At 39.5% G+C, this 16,550-nt stretch overlaps 3 protein-coding genes across 3 annotated transcripts; 1 reads left to right on the plus strand and 2 right to left on the minus strand.

Moving 5' to 3' along the window:
* Positions 1-94: 94 nt before the first annotated feature.
* On the minus strand, positions 95-7,845 carry LOC105280816 (LHFPL tetraspan subfamily member 3 protein). The gene is made up of 5 exons (XM_011341632.3): positions 7,180-7,845; positions 6,467-6,661; positions 2,362-2,449; positions 1,680-1,834; positions 95-1,124 (listed from the first exon to the last, which is right to left on the minus strand). Exons 1-5 carry the CDS (start codon positions 7,394-7,396, stop codon positions 892-894), a joined length of 888 nt encoding a protein of 295 aa, XP_011339934.1. The 5' UTR covers positions 7,397-7,845; the 3' UTR covers positions 95-891.
* A 3,024-nt stretch (positions 7,846-10,869) lies between these two features.
* On the plus strand, positions 10,870-12,287 carry LOC105280814 (pre-mRNA-splicing factor 38). Its single transcript, XM_011341629.3, has 3 exons — positions 10,870-11,081; positions 11,254-11,621; positions 11,715-12,287. Exons 1-3 carry the CDS (start codon positions 10,918-10,920, stop codon positions 12,104-12,106), a joined length of 924 nt encoding a protein of 307 aa, XP_011339931.1. The 5' UTR covers positions 10,870-10,917; the 3' UTR covers positions 12,107-12,287.
* On the minus strand, positions 12,181-14,970 carry LOC105280815 (vacuolar fusion protein MON1 homolog A). The gene is made up of 7 exons (XM_011341631.3): positions 14,551-14,970; positions 13,952-14,274; positions 13,628-13,871; positions 13,270-13,554; positions 12,977-13,167; positions 12,818-12,920; positions 12,181-12,742 (listed from the first exon to the last, which is right to left on the minus strand). Exons 1-7 carry the CDS (start codon positions 14,833-14,835, stop codon positions 12,602-12,604), a joined length of 1,572 nt encoding a protein of 523 aa, XP_011339933.1. The 5' UTR covers positions 14,836-14,970; the 3' UTR covers positions 12,181-12,601.
* Between the last annotated feature and the right edge of the window lie 1,580 nt (positions 14,971-16,550).

A 16,550-nucleotide genomic window follows, 5' to 3' on the forward strand; every position in this document is an offset into this window, starting at 1 on the left:
AAAACGGATTAATGTAAAAGAAATTTAATTCATAAATATCTTTTTAATATATCACATAAAGGGATATGTTAATAAAAATAATTGAGGGTCTAAATAATTATGTAACACGAGTAATATATTGCTCCAATAATAAGGCACAGATTGCAGTATCTATACAATATCTAACATATTTTTCATTCATGTTATAAAAACGCAACGCATTTATAGAGAATCTAATATACAATCCTTGAAAATATTTAACTATTTATGACCAAACTTTAATTACATATACATAACGTACATGACAATGTAAACACAAATATAGATGAGACTCTCAGAGTACGATTTAAATAAAAAATAACTCCGTTATCTTAAAAAAGAAATCTTATCGATATAAAAATATCGATATAATTAAACAATGTCAGTTGATGTTTAATTAACTATGAGTTTCATATAAAATTTTTAATTATCTGTATATACTTGCATATATTATTGTCTAAGGAAGACAGCTCCCATTCGCAACGTGTCACTGAGAAACGTTAAAGATACATATACACATAGATATACAATGTGTTTGGTTGAAATGTCAAAAAAACATGTAATTATTCTCTTTATATATAATCAGAGATATTTCACGGCACGGGCGCTCAGTCACTGAGTAAACAATTTATATTATTATCTTAAATATATGTATTAAATATATGTAGATCCGTCATTGTATTAACAGAGATTCCATTTCCTGGTAAAACTTAACAATACACACAATTCGCAATTACACTCGAAGACACGACGCAGATTTCATTTACCATGCTATTCTGCCGTTTCTCGATATATACAAACTCACTTCTCCCGACATCCCGACATGCCGTCTATGTACAAGCCTGTTCAATCTCCGTATCGCAACGGTGTCTCTTAAAGCTGGAAATTGTGTTGAGAGTGATTAAGGGTGTTGGTGGATATGGTGTGCACCGGATGCGACGGTGCCGGTGTGTACAAACTGTGATGCGAATGTGACTTCGCTCTCGAGAGTTCGCTGTAGCGGTCCTGTTCAGGAGGAGCTACCAGAAGGACCGGTCGCAGGGATAGGGATTTGCGGGAACCAGCTACGCTCTGCGCCTCATTGACATAGCCAGGATTTACTTCCCCTAAAACACACGAAATTTACGACGTTATTAATGACACTTTTCCTTTATTTTTATGATTCATATTTTTATAAATCAAAGCTATCTTCGATCTACTTTACTAAACTATGAAATACAAAACGTTATTAAAAATATCGATAAAATATTTTTCACTATGTAATGATATTAAATTATTTCGATTTTTAGTTTTATTTATAATGATATCATCTATAATAAAATTACAAAAACTCCATAACGGAATTACGTTTATTGGAACAACTAAATATTTTCTCTCCCTTTTGTGATTTTATAATATTAATATCAACGCTTATAAAATAGAAATACTATTTGATATGGATGTGATAATCAAAATTGTATTACTTTTTTATAAATACATGTTGAATTTCAACAACATTTGCAATTTGCAGATCCAATAAAATTTAATTTCTTTTCCTTTTAAAATATTAAAAATTTTGCACTCGTAATCAATTGTTAGAAGTTTGTTGAACTTATAAGAGCGCAAGGATATTGAAGTATTGAAAGCTGAGATCTTTTTGAGCGAAATGTCTGTTTAATTACCTTTGTATAAGGACCCGTTGTTAAATGGTTCCGGTTGCAACCTTACATGTCTCGAGGCCAAGATGAAGGCGAGAGCGGACAAGGTGGCTGCGTCCAGAGCCGCAATTGCAGCTAGTGGTATCGCCCATCTCACGGCACAAGCGCCAGGATTGTATCTATCAAAAGAGTGGCTTGTTAATTGTTGGTCTACACACATTCATTACATAGTCATTTACGCTGCGATTAGTAGATTTCTGACATGGCATCAAGCAATGCATACTGTCACTTATTACACTATATCAATAATTTGCATGTATTGGTATGTATTATAAGTTTATTACAACATGTACAAAACGCGTCTAATGACATCAATTATTAATTATGTGTATGAGAATTTTCCTCGAAAGAAATATTTTTCCTCTTTATAACGAAAACAAAAAAAGCAGAAAGATTTTTATGAATCGTTTTTGCGATGTCTTTGCAAATTAAACCTTTGGAGTGTAAATTGATAACAAAATTCCCTTTTTCTATTACCAGTTTTTATTAAGATTTGTATTGTGAGTAAAAGTCGATTTTAAATTTCCCAAAAAAGATAAAATTCGTAAATGTATTTTATTTCATATTTTTATCCTTTAAAGAATATCCCCTGTATATGCATTCTGGTAAAAAATACTATAAAATACTATAAAAATTAAAAACGCACCTAGATGCAGTTGCGCCACAAACGGCGCGAATTACCGGTGAATCCCAGCCGAGAGGATAAATGCATACTCCGATCGCCATGCAGATTGCTGAAAAAATTCAGAACATTATTAAACATAACATATTTTATTCTCTCAAGTTCCTATACATATTTCGTATATTATTCGACACAGTTAAAAAGAAGATAAAATATCACTTACGCTGCAATTCGCGGGTGTTAGTTCTTTTTTATTCAAAGTGTTAAGCGGGTTCTACGATGAGAATTTAAGGTGTAAAATTTCATCTTTAAACTTTAAACCGTAAGAAATTGATCAATCACAGTTGATTTCTTTTTTCGATTGTGATTGGACGATTTCTTACAGTTTAAAGCTTAAAGATGAAATTTTATGCCTTAAATTATATTTTATGGACATTACGAGTCATAAGAAGATTTTGATGTTAAATGATGAGCATGGCCATGCTCGTCGTGGCAATCTTTCTGAGATTCATTGCAGTAACAAGACTGATACTTTAACGACACGACGCGTCAGGCTTCCTTATAGTTGCATCATTTGCATCGCGTCATAGTCAAATGCAAAGGCGTGGGACAGGCGTTGGCACGTTTACGTGCGCGCGCTCGAATGTAATTGCGCAGGAGGCAACACGAGGCCGGTAGTGAAAGGGACTTGGAACAACCGTAACTCTCCTGTGACCCGCTGCATTTTCCACAGCGAGCCGAAGATATTGTTTCCCGTCGAGCTCGAGCGATTTTAATACACGAATGTTAACACCGCGCGCGCGTTGAAGTGCACGACATGCGCGGTGCTGCTTGAGATTTTATATAATTTTCTATAATTTATATAATTGAAACGTTATCCACTTTCTGAGCGGTACGTTCTCCTCTTCGTGCGCTTCACGCTATCGCATGGATCAAGCGCGATTCGGTCTGTAAACTTTCGCTGTCGTGACTCAAACCGGCAAATTCTTGCTCGCAGCGAATCGCTGACACCGCCGAAAGTCTCTTGTTGGTCAGATTTTGCAAGATACCTTCGATCAACTAATTACTCGCGTTAATTCATCAATCGATAGTTTGCGACTTTTATTTTACGCAATTTTTGTAAAATAAACGCTGTATTGTTTGTATCGCTAAGAATGTATCCTAACAAATAAATGAAGAATTTTCTTGTAGTTACTAAGTGTAACTAGTGTAGTTTGGCAACTGCTAATTAAATACGCAAATGAAACTTAGGCGCTACTATGAATCATGCGTATCTTATCACAAGTAGCAGACTGTGTCGTCATGAATGGAGTAGGTCATCGAAACACGAAACCGTCTTACATTATGCGTTAACAAAATCGATCACGGTAATTGAACAGTTAGAATCTAGCTTGCGTGGAGGTAAAGAGCAAAGTTATTCCAGTGATATCGGCTCGACTTGGTGATTGTCGTTGGCTCGCGTTAATCGTAGAGGCGTTGACGAACGGTACACGCCGACTGGCTCGGGAATATTATAACGGTCTATTCCACATTTCGCTGGACGCCGCGACTCGTCGGTGACCCGCAGGCGACGCTAGAGCCTGCGATTACAATTGCAAAAGGAGAATCGTCGGACATCGAGACGTTGCGCGATGCACGGGCACGGCGCATCTCCGGATCTCGGAGCGGATCTTGTTGTTACACGCGAGAAAGCGCTTTAGTGACATGCCTACTGAGACGATTCCCAATAACGGTGAACAACCGCGCGCGCTTAGAAATCGCAACGCGGAAATGTTAAAGTGTACCCGTGGTGTCCGAATAACGCGAATTATCTGGAGAAAGTATCGACGTGTACTTGGCGCGCGAGTTGCCTGTATCATAATTTTCATATTACAGTATATCTATATAGTTTCAAATATTGGGTTGGCCAAAAAGTAATTGCGTTTTTTTTATATAAATAAAAGGCGAATTTTTCATGGGAAACAAAAACTTTATTAAACAATATATTGTCCATTTTGTTTGATTATCTTTTGCCATTTTTCAGGCAACTTCATGATTCCGCGCTCAAAAAAGTTCTTATCTTTTTCAGCAAAAAACAATTCCAACAACGATTTCATATCCTCATCAGCAGTAAAGGTTTTACCATTCAAGGCGTTTTGCAAAGAACGAAACAAATGGTAATCTGATGGTGCCAGGTCTGGCGAATATGGTGGATGTGGTAACATCATGGTAACACATCCCATCCAAGCTGCAACAATTTTTCACGAGTGACCAAACTTGTACGTGGTCTAGCGTTATCATGGTGAAACACAACACCTTTGCGATTCACCAATTCTCGACGTTTCTGTTTGATGGCATCATTTCATTTATCCAGTTGACGACAGTATACGTCTGAATTAATGGTTTGATTCCTTGCAAGCAGCTCAAAATACGCAATACCTTTAAAGTCCCACCAGACTGACAGCATAATCTTTCTTTGGTGAATATCTGCTTTTCAAGTGTTTGAGCAGGTTCATCACGCTTGCTCCACGATCTTTTTTGTTTGACGTTGTTGTAGACGATCCATTTTTCGTCGCCTGTTATCATACGTTTCAAAAATCGATCATTTTCCTCACGTTTCAAAAGAGAATCGCAGATGTCAATACGCTTAGTGAGATGAATTTCTTTGAGCTCACGTGGTACCCAAATATCGAGCTTACTAACGTATCCAAGTCGTTTTGAATGGTTTTCAACACTCGATTTCGATACGTTAAGAGTCTCAGCAATCTCTCGTGTCGTTAAACGCCGAATGGAATCGATCAGTGCCTTTATTTTGTCATCATCAATTTCGATTGGCCTTCCTGAGCGTGGTGCATCTTTCACATTAAAATCTCCAGATGGAAATTTAGTAAACCAATTTTGACACTGCCGCAGTTTTAAAGCATCTTCGCCATATACATCACATAACTTTTTATGAGCTTGCACAGCGTTTTTCCCTTTTCGGAAGTAATAAAACAAAATATGACGAAAATGTTCTTTTTGATTTTCCATTTAGAAATCGACGGCAAACAAACAATTGTTAACGAAATCGTGTACTTTCTTTTTCTAAAACAAGCTTGAACTGTGAGTTGTTAACCTACATAATGAATTTGCGGTTTAGACTGAAGTTAGTTACATTTCAAGACATGTATGTCCATCTATTGAAAAAAAACACAATTACTTTTTGGCCAACCCAATAGAATATACGTAACTCCTCTCTTCGAGTGAGTCGAAGATCAATTTCCTTTGAAGGAAAAGTCGAAAGAGAAATACTTTATTCCGACTTTTATGAATCCCTCCTAAAAGCGATTGAAAACGGAGCAGAATACAATACATCGTTATACGTTCGCGTACAAAGGGAATTGAGAAAAAAAATTGCACACGAGACCGGCTAATAACAGTTATAACGATTCAACCGACATAAACGTTCTTCGATGACGCGTCATCGTCCATCAATGAAGGCGGTTATATCTGCGATACCGTGTTATTATTATTGCTTTGACCGTTGCACAACATGTTGGACAATCCTGCGGTTACCGCGCGCTTTCTAAGCAAGTAGAAACGCCGATAAAGTGTTATTCACAAATAAGAACTGCACAACATTCAATACAAGAAGCGAAATATTAGATTTCTAACTTTTCGATGCACTTGAAAAATGCTATACGATTTTAATTAATTTCTCTGGAAAGCAGATTTTGCAAGCGGCTTTTCCGCGGTCACGAAACCGTGACACGAGGGCGATTTCCGACAACGATCTCCCGGTATCGTTATTAAAATCGTTATCCCTGCCGCGAAGCGGAGATGAAACCGATCGATAAGATTCAGCGGAACGAAGGCGCGTTAAGCGGAGCAGCGAATTGCGTCACTTTCCGGTCCCCCGGAACGGGGCCCGGCGCGGCACGGCGCATCGATGCAATTTGCAATTGCATCTCGCTGATAAGGAATTACGGTCGGGATTGCGATAATGGGCGGCGAGAGCCGGTCTAACTGCGTTGCACTTTCTAAAATAAGCATCGTCTAGGTGTGTGCGTGTGTGGGTGTGTGCTTGCAAAAGCCTCCTCGCGCTCTTAATGCGAGAGATTCAGAATTTAGAAATCAATGATTTTTTATGAGGCGAAACCTGGGTAATTACCTGAGACTACTTGCATCCAAGCGCACATGTAGAAAACGGTGGTGCTCTGGCAGAAAAAGAACATCAGCATCGCGCATATTGCCAGCAGCGCGATTATCACCGCGATGCCGACTAGAATCGTGCTGGCACGGAAGGGAACATTGGCGATCGACGATAGATCATCCAATCGGCCGATGCATTCCTCACCTAGCTCACCTACACGATCGCAAAACGTTTCAATTCAATTTTTAATTACTTGGCGGAATGTTGACAAAATTATTTTTATTAAGTATAATATTAGTAAAAGATTTAATATGATAAACAAATAATAATAATAAAAACTATAAAAAGATTATATGATTTCAAAGATTAGTGCATGTTATTATAAATTAAAAAGATATTAAAATACACACACACACATATACATCGAAGTCGTTACATAATAGAATATTAATAGAAAGTATCAATAATTATATATGAATTGAAAAGTTGAAATGTATATTTAATAAAATATAGATAAAAGAACTATAAATATAGAGATGTAGATAAAGAAACATAGAACATGATAAAAATAAAATAATAAAAAAATTAAAACTTAGACTATTACTATTGAGCGAGTTATACATAACAAAATTAATTCTTTCCACGTAATTTTTAATTTATTTAACTAATTTCTTCATTTTTAACAACAACAAATAAGAGAATAAACAAAGAATTATGTAATACAAACATACCATTGCCGCCATAGCTGCATCTCGTCCACAAACCGAATCTCCCAGGATTCTCGTGCTCCAGGTCACCGAGCCACTCCGGTGTAACGAACGCGACGACACCGATGATCGCGTAGCATATGGTGAAGATACCCCACAGCACGCCAATCGCCTTGGAGTTGCGGATGTAATTGGTCGCGTACATGTGCGAGGATTCGACGTACTCGATCTTCGATCCCATCTTGATGCGGAGCCGCTGCCGTCGATCCCCCGTCAATGCGAACTCCAAGTCCCAACCGGCAGCGCGTCGTTCAACAGCGTTTCTTCCTCCGCGCGAGGCCGTTCGACCGTAACACCAATTCCGCGGGCTGCACGCGAAACGGAAGGGAATGCGGGAGAGGTCGCCGAGTAAAACCGCGGAAAAGATCGTTGGGATTACGGCCGCTTCGAGTTGTCACGTCTGGCGGCGAGAAGGTCGTCGGTCTCGCGGCGACGTTTTCCGTTGCGCTCGCGAGCGCTCGAGTGCAACAATGGAACACCGTGCGAGTTTCTTGTTCGAACAAAGGGAGCCGTACTTTCGCCGCGACAACAGCGATGATCCGAAGTGCCCAGTTCCGTCTTCCACGATCGGGAAAGTCGCCTCACGATGGAACCGGATCGGGCGAATTCCCCGCTCGCTTCCGGCCGGGTTTCTCCGCGTCGCCGGTCTCACGGCGCGCCTCGGAGTGGCGAAGCGATCGCGCAGCCGTATCCGCGTATCAACCCGGCGGCGGCGTCGTCCGTGACATTTACGCTCGGGCGCGTTCAACCGCGTTCACCGGCTGCTGATCGACGTCGGATCGGGGTCGACGTCGGGCGCCTTTCCTCCGCTCGAGCGATGCCCCGTGCCGCCGTGGAACGCGGGAGACTACGGAGCGAGAGACCGTTGGAGAAACGATTCTTTTCAAGCTTCCATCGTGGATTAATTATTAACTTAATTAATAACCAGTTTCATTGGCATTAAATCCGCTTATTTCGTCGCGACTCAGCCGCTAGGAATCTAAACGCAGTTCTTAAAGTTACTCGCCGTCGATGGAGAGGTAATACGTAATACGAACTCGCGATATTCACTCGAGCGTGCGAGTTATCGCCGTATCCACTCGCGGAGAAGCGCTTTGGAAATATCAGGCGCGATTAACGCGGGAGATTGATTTCGTTCCCCGTATTCGGGGGACTCGACTCACCGAGACGCACCGAGATACACCGCGATGCGGTGCGCACTGCTCCTCGCCGTGCTCGCGAAAGGTTCCGAATGGGAGCACCAGCGGTGACGTCACCGGCGCAGGGCCTTACCGGAACGCGCGAAGGAGGAGAAAGCGAGCTGCGTGCGGAGGATTGCACATGGATCGGAGCACGAGTTGGGTCACCGGCGCGATCACTGGCCGCGGTGCTGCCGCGGTGCTGCCGCGGTGCCGCTGCGTCGCGAGGCCTTTGCACGCGCAACGTCGGTGGCGTGCGACGAGCGGAAAATACGACTTCGGGAGAGAGAGACGAGGAACGCCGATGCGAGGCGGCGCACCTCAAGATGGCCGGCCGTTCTCAGGTGAGTCTCGGGTTGCCAGGTGAACGCGCGAGCAGCAGGAGAGGGAGAGAAAGAGAGAAAGAAAAAGTCGCAGAAGAGAGGGGCCCACCGTGAATGGCGGACCTCGAGTGGCCGCGGAGAGAAAGGTGACACCGAAAAGGCGGCACGCCACGCTGCGTGCTAGCTTTGTTGATCCGAGAACGGATTTCTCTGTTTTCTCGTGCGTAACGGGCCCGCTTTGTGGGACTCACGAGCCACCTGAATGCTGCAACTCGCCTCGCGGGCTCGCGCATGTACGTCACTTGGCATCTTTTAATAAGTAAAGTGTGGAATATCTTGTAAAGATACTGTAAGGGAGGACAATAAAGACAATTTTTACCATTTATTATAATGTCAGCAATTTCTCATTACCCATTTAATATAACCCAGGCAGCACATGTTAGCCTAATATGTTTCTTAGACGTATCTAAAAAACATAAAGTACCATTTAAGAAACGGTTTAAATAGAAACCGTTTTTAGACCTCAATTTTAAAAACGTATTTTTCACCTTTCCACAGAAACGAAAAATGTGTTTTATTAAATTGATTTGGAATTATATAATTAATATAGAAAAAATAGTAATTTCTACTTACTTTGCGAGTATTAATTATTTTTACATCATACGTTTCAATGTACTCGATTATGGAACAAGAGACAAAAATCAACACAAGTGTGGTGATTCCCACCTCTGATTCACCAAGCGACCGATAGATGGCCAGACGTGACGTTCTCGCAAGTAACATTTGTGTTATCACCTTATAAATAACCATCCGGAAAACCGATCCAGTACTCTTTTCTTCTTCTTTTCTTTTGAAACTTTTGAGATCACTACTACTTGAAGTGGTATTTCAAAAGAGTGAGATTCCACTACGAAATTTAGAGAGTAATTCATAAAATATAAAAATCTATTTTTTTACAAAAATGTGACTTAACTCTGTCTACTTTGAGGCACTGATATATATATAGAATTGATAAATACCCATACAGCACAGAAATCAATTAGGACATATATCCTGTGGACGTCCCTGCGACGTCCCCTGGAGCTTCTGTGCTGTATGGGTTTCGTCCTCGAAACGTACGAATAATATCCCAAACATATCCTATAGAAATCCTTAGGATATTTCATAGGATTTCTCTCGATATTCCAGAGGATCATATACGGCTATCATTTCCTCTTCCTCGGGACATCCAGAGGAGATCCGAGGATTAAAATGGGATATCCTCAGGATATCACACATGTACGTCCTGGATGTTCTTCGGATGTCCTTAGGACATCCTTGTGCTGTCTGGGCCCTCTCCTCGAGTAATCAAAAAAGTTTAGCTGCTAATTATTTATTAAAAAGTTATTAATAAAAAACTAATACAAATAACTTATAGACAATTATATCTTAATATTACAATTTTTAACTTAACAATGTAACTGCAATATACATACACGCCTGTTATATCGCAATTACATTATGAATTAAGTGGGAAAATATAACATTGATGTTATATATAATTACAACTTTGTGTGATTGAAATAATAATTATAGATACATAATATATAATAATTATATTACAATACATAATATAATAATTATAATTATATCAATTATTACAATAAATTACTTTTATATAATTAGACAGGGTGTCCGGTAAGTCATGACTCACCCTGTATAATAATTGTAATTATATAAAAATAATTTATATAATAATTTATATAATTATAATTATTATATTATGTATTGTAATATAATTATTATATATTATGTATCTATAATTAATTATTACAGCACAAAGTTGTAATTATATGCATAACATCAATGTTATACATATTTTCCCACTTAATTCATAATGTAATCGCGATATAACAGGCGTATATGTATATTGCAGTTACATTGTTAAATTAAAAATTGTAACATTAATATATAATTGTCTCAGTTATTTGTATTAGTTTTAATTTCTCTATTGGCTATGATTAATAATATATAGACATGCGTTCGGTCTTTGGGTAGTAGGCGCGCCATGCAGTCTGCAGATGGCGCGCTTACCTGCACCTATCTACACCGAAAAGGGACTTCATTTATGCACCTCAGTGTACATACATACAAACCAGCATTCCCGGAAAACGTGTTCCCTCTGGTGCCTTTTCATCAAACACTTGCAGCAAAGTACGAAAATGGCGAACCGCACGGTTAAAGACGCCAAGTCTATTCGCGGAACAAATCCGCAGTATTTGGTGGAGAAGATCATCAGGTCTCGGATATACGATTCCAAATACTGGAAGGAAGAGTGTTTCGCCTTGACGGCCGAACTGCTGGTCGACAAGGCGATGGAGTTGAGGTTAGTAAAATTAAAACATAACCTTTACGAATCTTCTCTTCTTCCGACGATACTATTTCTATTTTTACATTTAATACGTAAACATTCAGCTGTACGCGTGCAATTATTAAAGAAGAAAGCCTTATCAATGCTCGGTCTTTTTTTCATTAATCGTATCTGTTCTCTTTCTTAGATTTATCGGCGGAGTATACGGCGGTAACGTGAAGCCCACACCGTTTCTCTGCCTCATACTGAAAATGCTCCAAATACAGCCCGAAAAGGACATTATAGTTGAATTCATAAAGAACGAGGAATTCAAATACGTTCGTGCTTTGGGTGCGCTGTACATGAGATTGACCGGCTCTTCCTTAGATTGTTACAAGTACCTAGAACCGTTATTTAATGACAATAGGAAGCTCAGACTACAAAACAAACAGGGCGCGTTTGAGCTCATACATATGGATGAATTCATAGATAATCTTCTCAAGGATGAGAGAAGCTGCGACGTTATTTTACCGAGAATTCAAAAGAGACACGTTTTGGAGGAAAACAATGAGCTGGGTATGTGCTATTCAATTTATTCGAGTTGCTTCCACATTCCGTGACTACTTTCGTTCCTCCTTTCGTGAATCTATACCTGTTTGCGTTATACAGAAGCAAAGATATCGGCGTTGGAGGACGACATGGACGATGGCATCGAATCGTCCGAGGAAGAGGAGCTTCCACCGGTTAAAGAGTTGCCGCGCAAGAGGGCAGACGATCACGAACGAGACAGGGATCGTCACAGGGACCGAGATAAGAGGTATTCCCGATCGGAGAAGAAATTTGAGAAGGAGAAGCAGAGATCGAGAAGCAGAGAGAGGGATAGAGACAGAGATAGAAGGGAGCGCAAACGCAGCAAATCACCAAAGTCGCATTCCTCGTCGTACAAGGACAAGGACAGGGACAGGGATCGTCACAGACGGGACGACAGAGAAAGAGAGAGGGAACGAGAAAGGGAGAGAGATCGCGATCGAAGAAGAGAACGCGACAGAGCTAGGCACTGAAGTTTCTGCATTATTGAAAGTGACAGGAAGATTTTATCTTTTCATCAAGCTTAAATGAGCAAGAGGTAAATTAATTAGTGATCCATCATTCTTCTTTATTCCTACCATTATACAAATGTATTTAACGTCGGTATATATACACGACATGCATGGAATTCCGTATTAAAATTACAGTACCACATTGGAATAGCATTTATATAATAAGATGTCCGAGTATATGTACATTTTTCACATTATTTACGTTATATTACAATTGTTTTCTATTAAATAAAAAAATAGTGAACGATATATTGGTATTACCTATGCGTAACAATGGACGAATAATAACTACGCTCGTGCCCTTGAAAATTTATTAGATTCCTTGTTTTGGAATCCTTGTAACGTATCAAATTGCACGATGTTCCTCGGAATAACACTTGATCGATAAATACCTTTATCCTTCTTACATTTCATTCTTGGCATGTGCCCATAAAAACAAAAAGTACTTGGCAATGTTTAAAATGTAGGCGAGTTCAGGATAAATAATCTCTCTTCTTCTTTCTTTATCCACTTCAATAGTTTGCTCACTGCTTCGATAGCGTCTGGTTTCGTCACCAGCGGCTCAAATGTTACGTACAATTCGAAGCCAGAAGCCACCTGCAAAAGATTTACGTTTTGATTGAAGAGAAGTTTTTTTGCTTTACGAGAAAAATGTGTGCGCTCTCTTCTCACCCATGCCAACATCGTTTCCTTATCCAACTGTTGGAATATAAGTTTCAAGGGCCGACTGGGAGAGTGTAATCTCTGGTGCAAGCATTGATAAAGCCCTAACAAACTAAAACAACTCTTTTATATAGAAAGAATTTTAAAAGTTTTTCGTTTGAATTTTACCGTTCTATTTCCTCATCCGTCGTGTAAGGTGGTTGAAGCCCGGGACTCCAAAACTGCGCCGTACTTTTGCACTTGTACAAGACGTGTCGCATCTCTGGTAACCCGATGTCAGCGGTTTTTATCGTCGGCCTATTCATGGACTCGTTTATTGCCTCCAAGCAATTCGTCCGCCTTAATTTCTCAACAATTTTCTGTTGAAAGTTTACGCAATTAATTTCACAGTATTCGCATAGAAATATCTTCTCGTACACGCATTACATTTAAACAGCTCTGTTTCGCGCGGTGATTCTTACTTGTTTAGCCTCCGATAGCACAAAAAATACGTCTCTATCGACAGTGAGTAGTAACAAACACGCCTGGCAATCTTCCGCCAAGTATGAAACGTGACCATGCATGTAGCCGTTGGAGTCAAATTTCGGTAGGCATATCGGTGTCCAGCTCTCAGCGGTTTTGAGCGACTCGGAACTCTCCACAAGATTTTGTATTATGTGCAGATCCATCGGATGCAGGAAAAATTTGTTCATTCTAACTAATGTCACCAATTGATTGTTAGCTAGAAGTATTGCGAATACTAAATTCTGAAAGACACATCTCTTAATAGCGCACTTGTGTCAGCTTAAAAATATGCACGTGTTCCTGAAACCATCGTACCTTGATCTTCGCACACGTCTGAATGATAGTCTGTGTAATGGAGCTTCTCATGGAGGGGAGTAACGGCAAACATTTAATAGCTCCTAAGAAGAAAGCTGGTTCTCTGTCCATAAAGTTCAATAAGTGATCTATCAGTCTTTCGCTGCCGCTGAGTAATCTTCGTAGATCAAAGTTTCGTCTTTGATCGTATACCCTATTTAACTGAGACTGCGTCAACACGGATATTATCTGATTATATACATACCTATAATAGAGGATCAAAGGTTCGTATGTAATAAACATTTCATCGAAACAGGCATGATGTTGACTTTAGATAGCACATACGTTAATTGTAAGGTAAGTTGAGGTACACTTTCCAAAGTCTTGGACACTGCCACTAGAATCAATGGACCCTTCACGACGAAAACAAAGTTTGTGTCGCCTGCGTGTACGGATCTGATCATATCACTGCCCGCTTGAACAAATGACACTAGGGCTTGCATAACCCCCATAACTGTGACTAGCTTGTCCTCCGAACTATATCTAGAATATATTGGTTTTCCCGCCTGGCTCAAGATAAAAATGTGCTTTCTCTGTGCCAGCCAGGTCTTACAGCGCAACGGGTCCCCGTCCAAGCTACTCTGACTCAAACGCTGCGTGGCATCCTCCTGAAACACAGGAAATAATATTATTTACGCTCAAAACTCGTGGATGATGTACAACGTTCAAACATATGAAGTTTAGAACACGCGTTCATACTTTTCTAATTTTAGTTAATTATTTAATTTTCTAATTTAGTTTTTATTTAATTTTCTTTTCTAATTTTATTTAATTACTTTCTCATTCTTTTCCAATTTTTATGCCTATGATTTAATTTTACTAGCACACGAAATTAAAATTACTAAGCTGAGAATACGTCAGTGGAGAGGTTATGAGAACCTAACCATTTCTGAGTCGTCAAGAGAGAGAGTTTTCTCAGGTTTCCGCGGACCTGCGGGGGTGGTTGTCGGAGGTGTATCCTGCGCGATGTCCTGGATCTCGGAGATGGTGCTGGTAGTGCTCTCTTTCATCTGCCTGTCAGGATCGATGCTATTGCTCATCTCCTGCTCGTATTCGTCGAAGCTGTCAGTGGTAACAAGCATCGTCTCCGAAGAAGCGCCGGGTTCGATCTCGGGCTCGGGTATCCCGTCGTCGATCGACTCGACGACGGTCGGTTCCTTCGCGGCCATTTCTACGACCGGGACAGGGCACGTATTATGATACTGTTCGGAAACGATTCCGATCGGAAGGATTCTATATTTGTCCCTTTCTTCCCTGTTCTTCTCTTTCTTTCTTCTAGGGAAAAATGTGGGGAAAACGGAATCATTCCGATCGGAATCGTTTATCATAAAGTCTGTTCTTTTCAGCTGCACTGCTGAACTGGTGCAATAAGTTAGAGTGAGAAAAAATATACTTGTCTCACTTTAACGTATTGCACTAGTTCAGCAGTGCAGCTGAAAAGAACAGACCTATAATACGTGCCCATACCCATGGTATAAATACAAGGGTATGCTCTTGCGCATGTGACCAATCAGAATTGTCGAAGTGTGACGTCACAGATAAGCGGTACATTTAAAACTGCTGTTTCCAAACAGCTTGTTAGCAGCATTCTCGTCAGAACTATTATTTTAATTTCAAGTTTGCAGGAAAACATCCGTTGTAAAATAATAGTTTATGAATTAATAAATATTCCATAACGAAATATAATATAAATAAACATTAGAAACTCAATAAATATAGAACAGTTTACAAAACAAACATAAAAAAATGTTAATATTTTTTCGTCTGACATTTCGAAAGCCGGAACTTATGAAGTGGAAATTCTAACAAGTCGTGTTAACAACCGTGGTGGATATGAAAGGATGTGTCACGAAAGCTGCATTTCGTGCGCCCACGAGCAAAGAATGTTGCAAATTGAATAAATAAATGAAGTAACAAATACTTAAAATTGATTTTGGGGATAGGGATTGGATTAAATAAGAATAATAACACATATAAGATGCTACGAAAAAGATTTATTATTTGTCAATTTTATTAACTTTTTCTTTCGGACTGACAGATCGTAACGATATAGCACTTGCTATATCTTCTGAAGACCATGTTAAGGACCGTCTACAGGACGGTTGTAAAATGTCCTCAAAACTCATCTTGAAGATCATTTTAAGGACATAAGATGACATTTTTCGGAAAAATATTTCAGACAAAAGTTACTTACTTTTCGATGGAGAATAAGAATCTGTAATAAAAAGTTGGGGTTTCAATTTAAGAAATTGAAGGTGATCTTCGCGTGACCTTCAAACGACTATTTAAGGTCAAACCAATGGTATCATCTTATGTCCCCCTCGAAATCGTGACATGTCTGTCTGAAACATTTTTTCGTATCTCTTTTAGTTTTTTAAAAAATCGACTGTATAAATTAAAATGAGCCACCCTGTATAACATAGACATAATATGCAAATATTACAGTTATATAATATCGCATATTTCAGTTATATTACTGTTATATTATTATAACCAATGTATAACAGAGCAATATAACAGTTTTATAACGCAGTTATATTGCAGTTACAAAGTAAATTATGCAACCTCAACATTAATAACATATAACAGTTGTTATGTTACGTGTTACTTCTGTATTATATTGGGTCATTAAGTATGAAACTTTACAAATAGAACATAAACTTTTGCATTTTTTGGCACATGGACATGATTTATTTTCAATCGAAGTATGCGCCCATGTTATCTACACACTTCTGCCATTTTAGTGGTAGTTGGTCTATGCCTCTACTATAGAAGCCAGGAGTACGGGAATCGATGAAGTCGCGGAAGGCTGTTTCGACTGCCTGTTGAGAATTGAACAATTTTCCCACCAACAAGTTGTCCAAATTCCGGAAGAAGTGATAGT

This window comes from Ooceraea biroi, chromosome 4 (assembly GCF_003672135.1).
Source record: "Ooceraea biroi isolate clonal line C1 chromosome 4, Obir_v5.4, whole genome shotgun sequence".
Classification (NCBI taxonomy): Eukaryota; Metazoa; Arthropoda; class Insecta; order Hymenoptera; family Formicidae; genus Ooceraea; species Ooceraea biroi.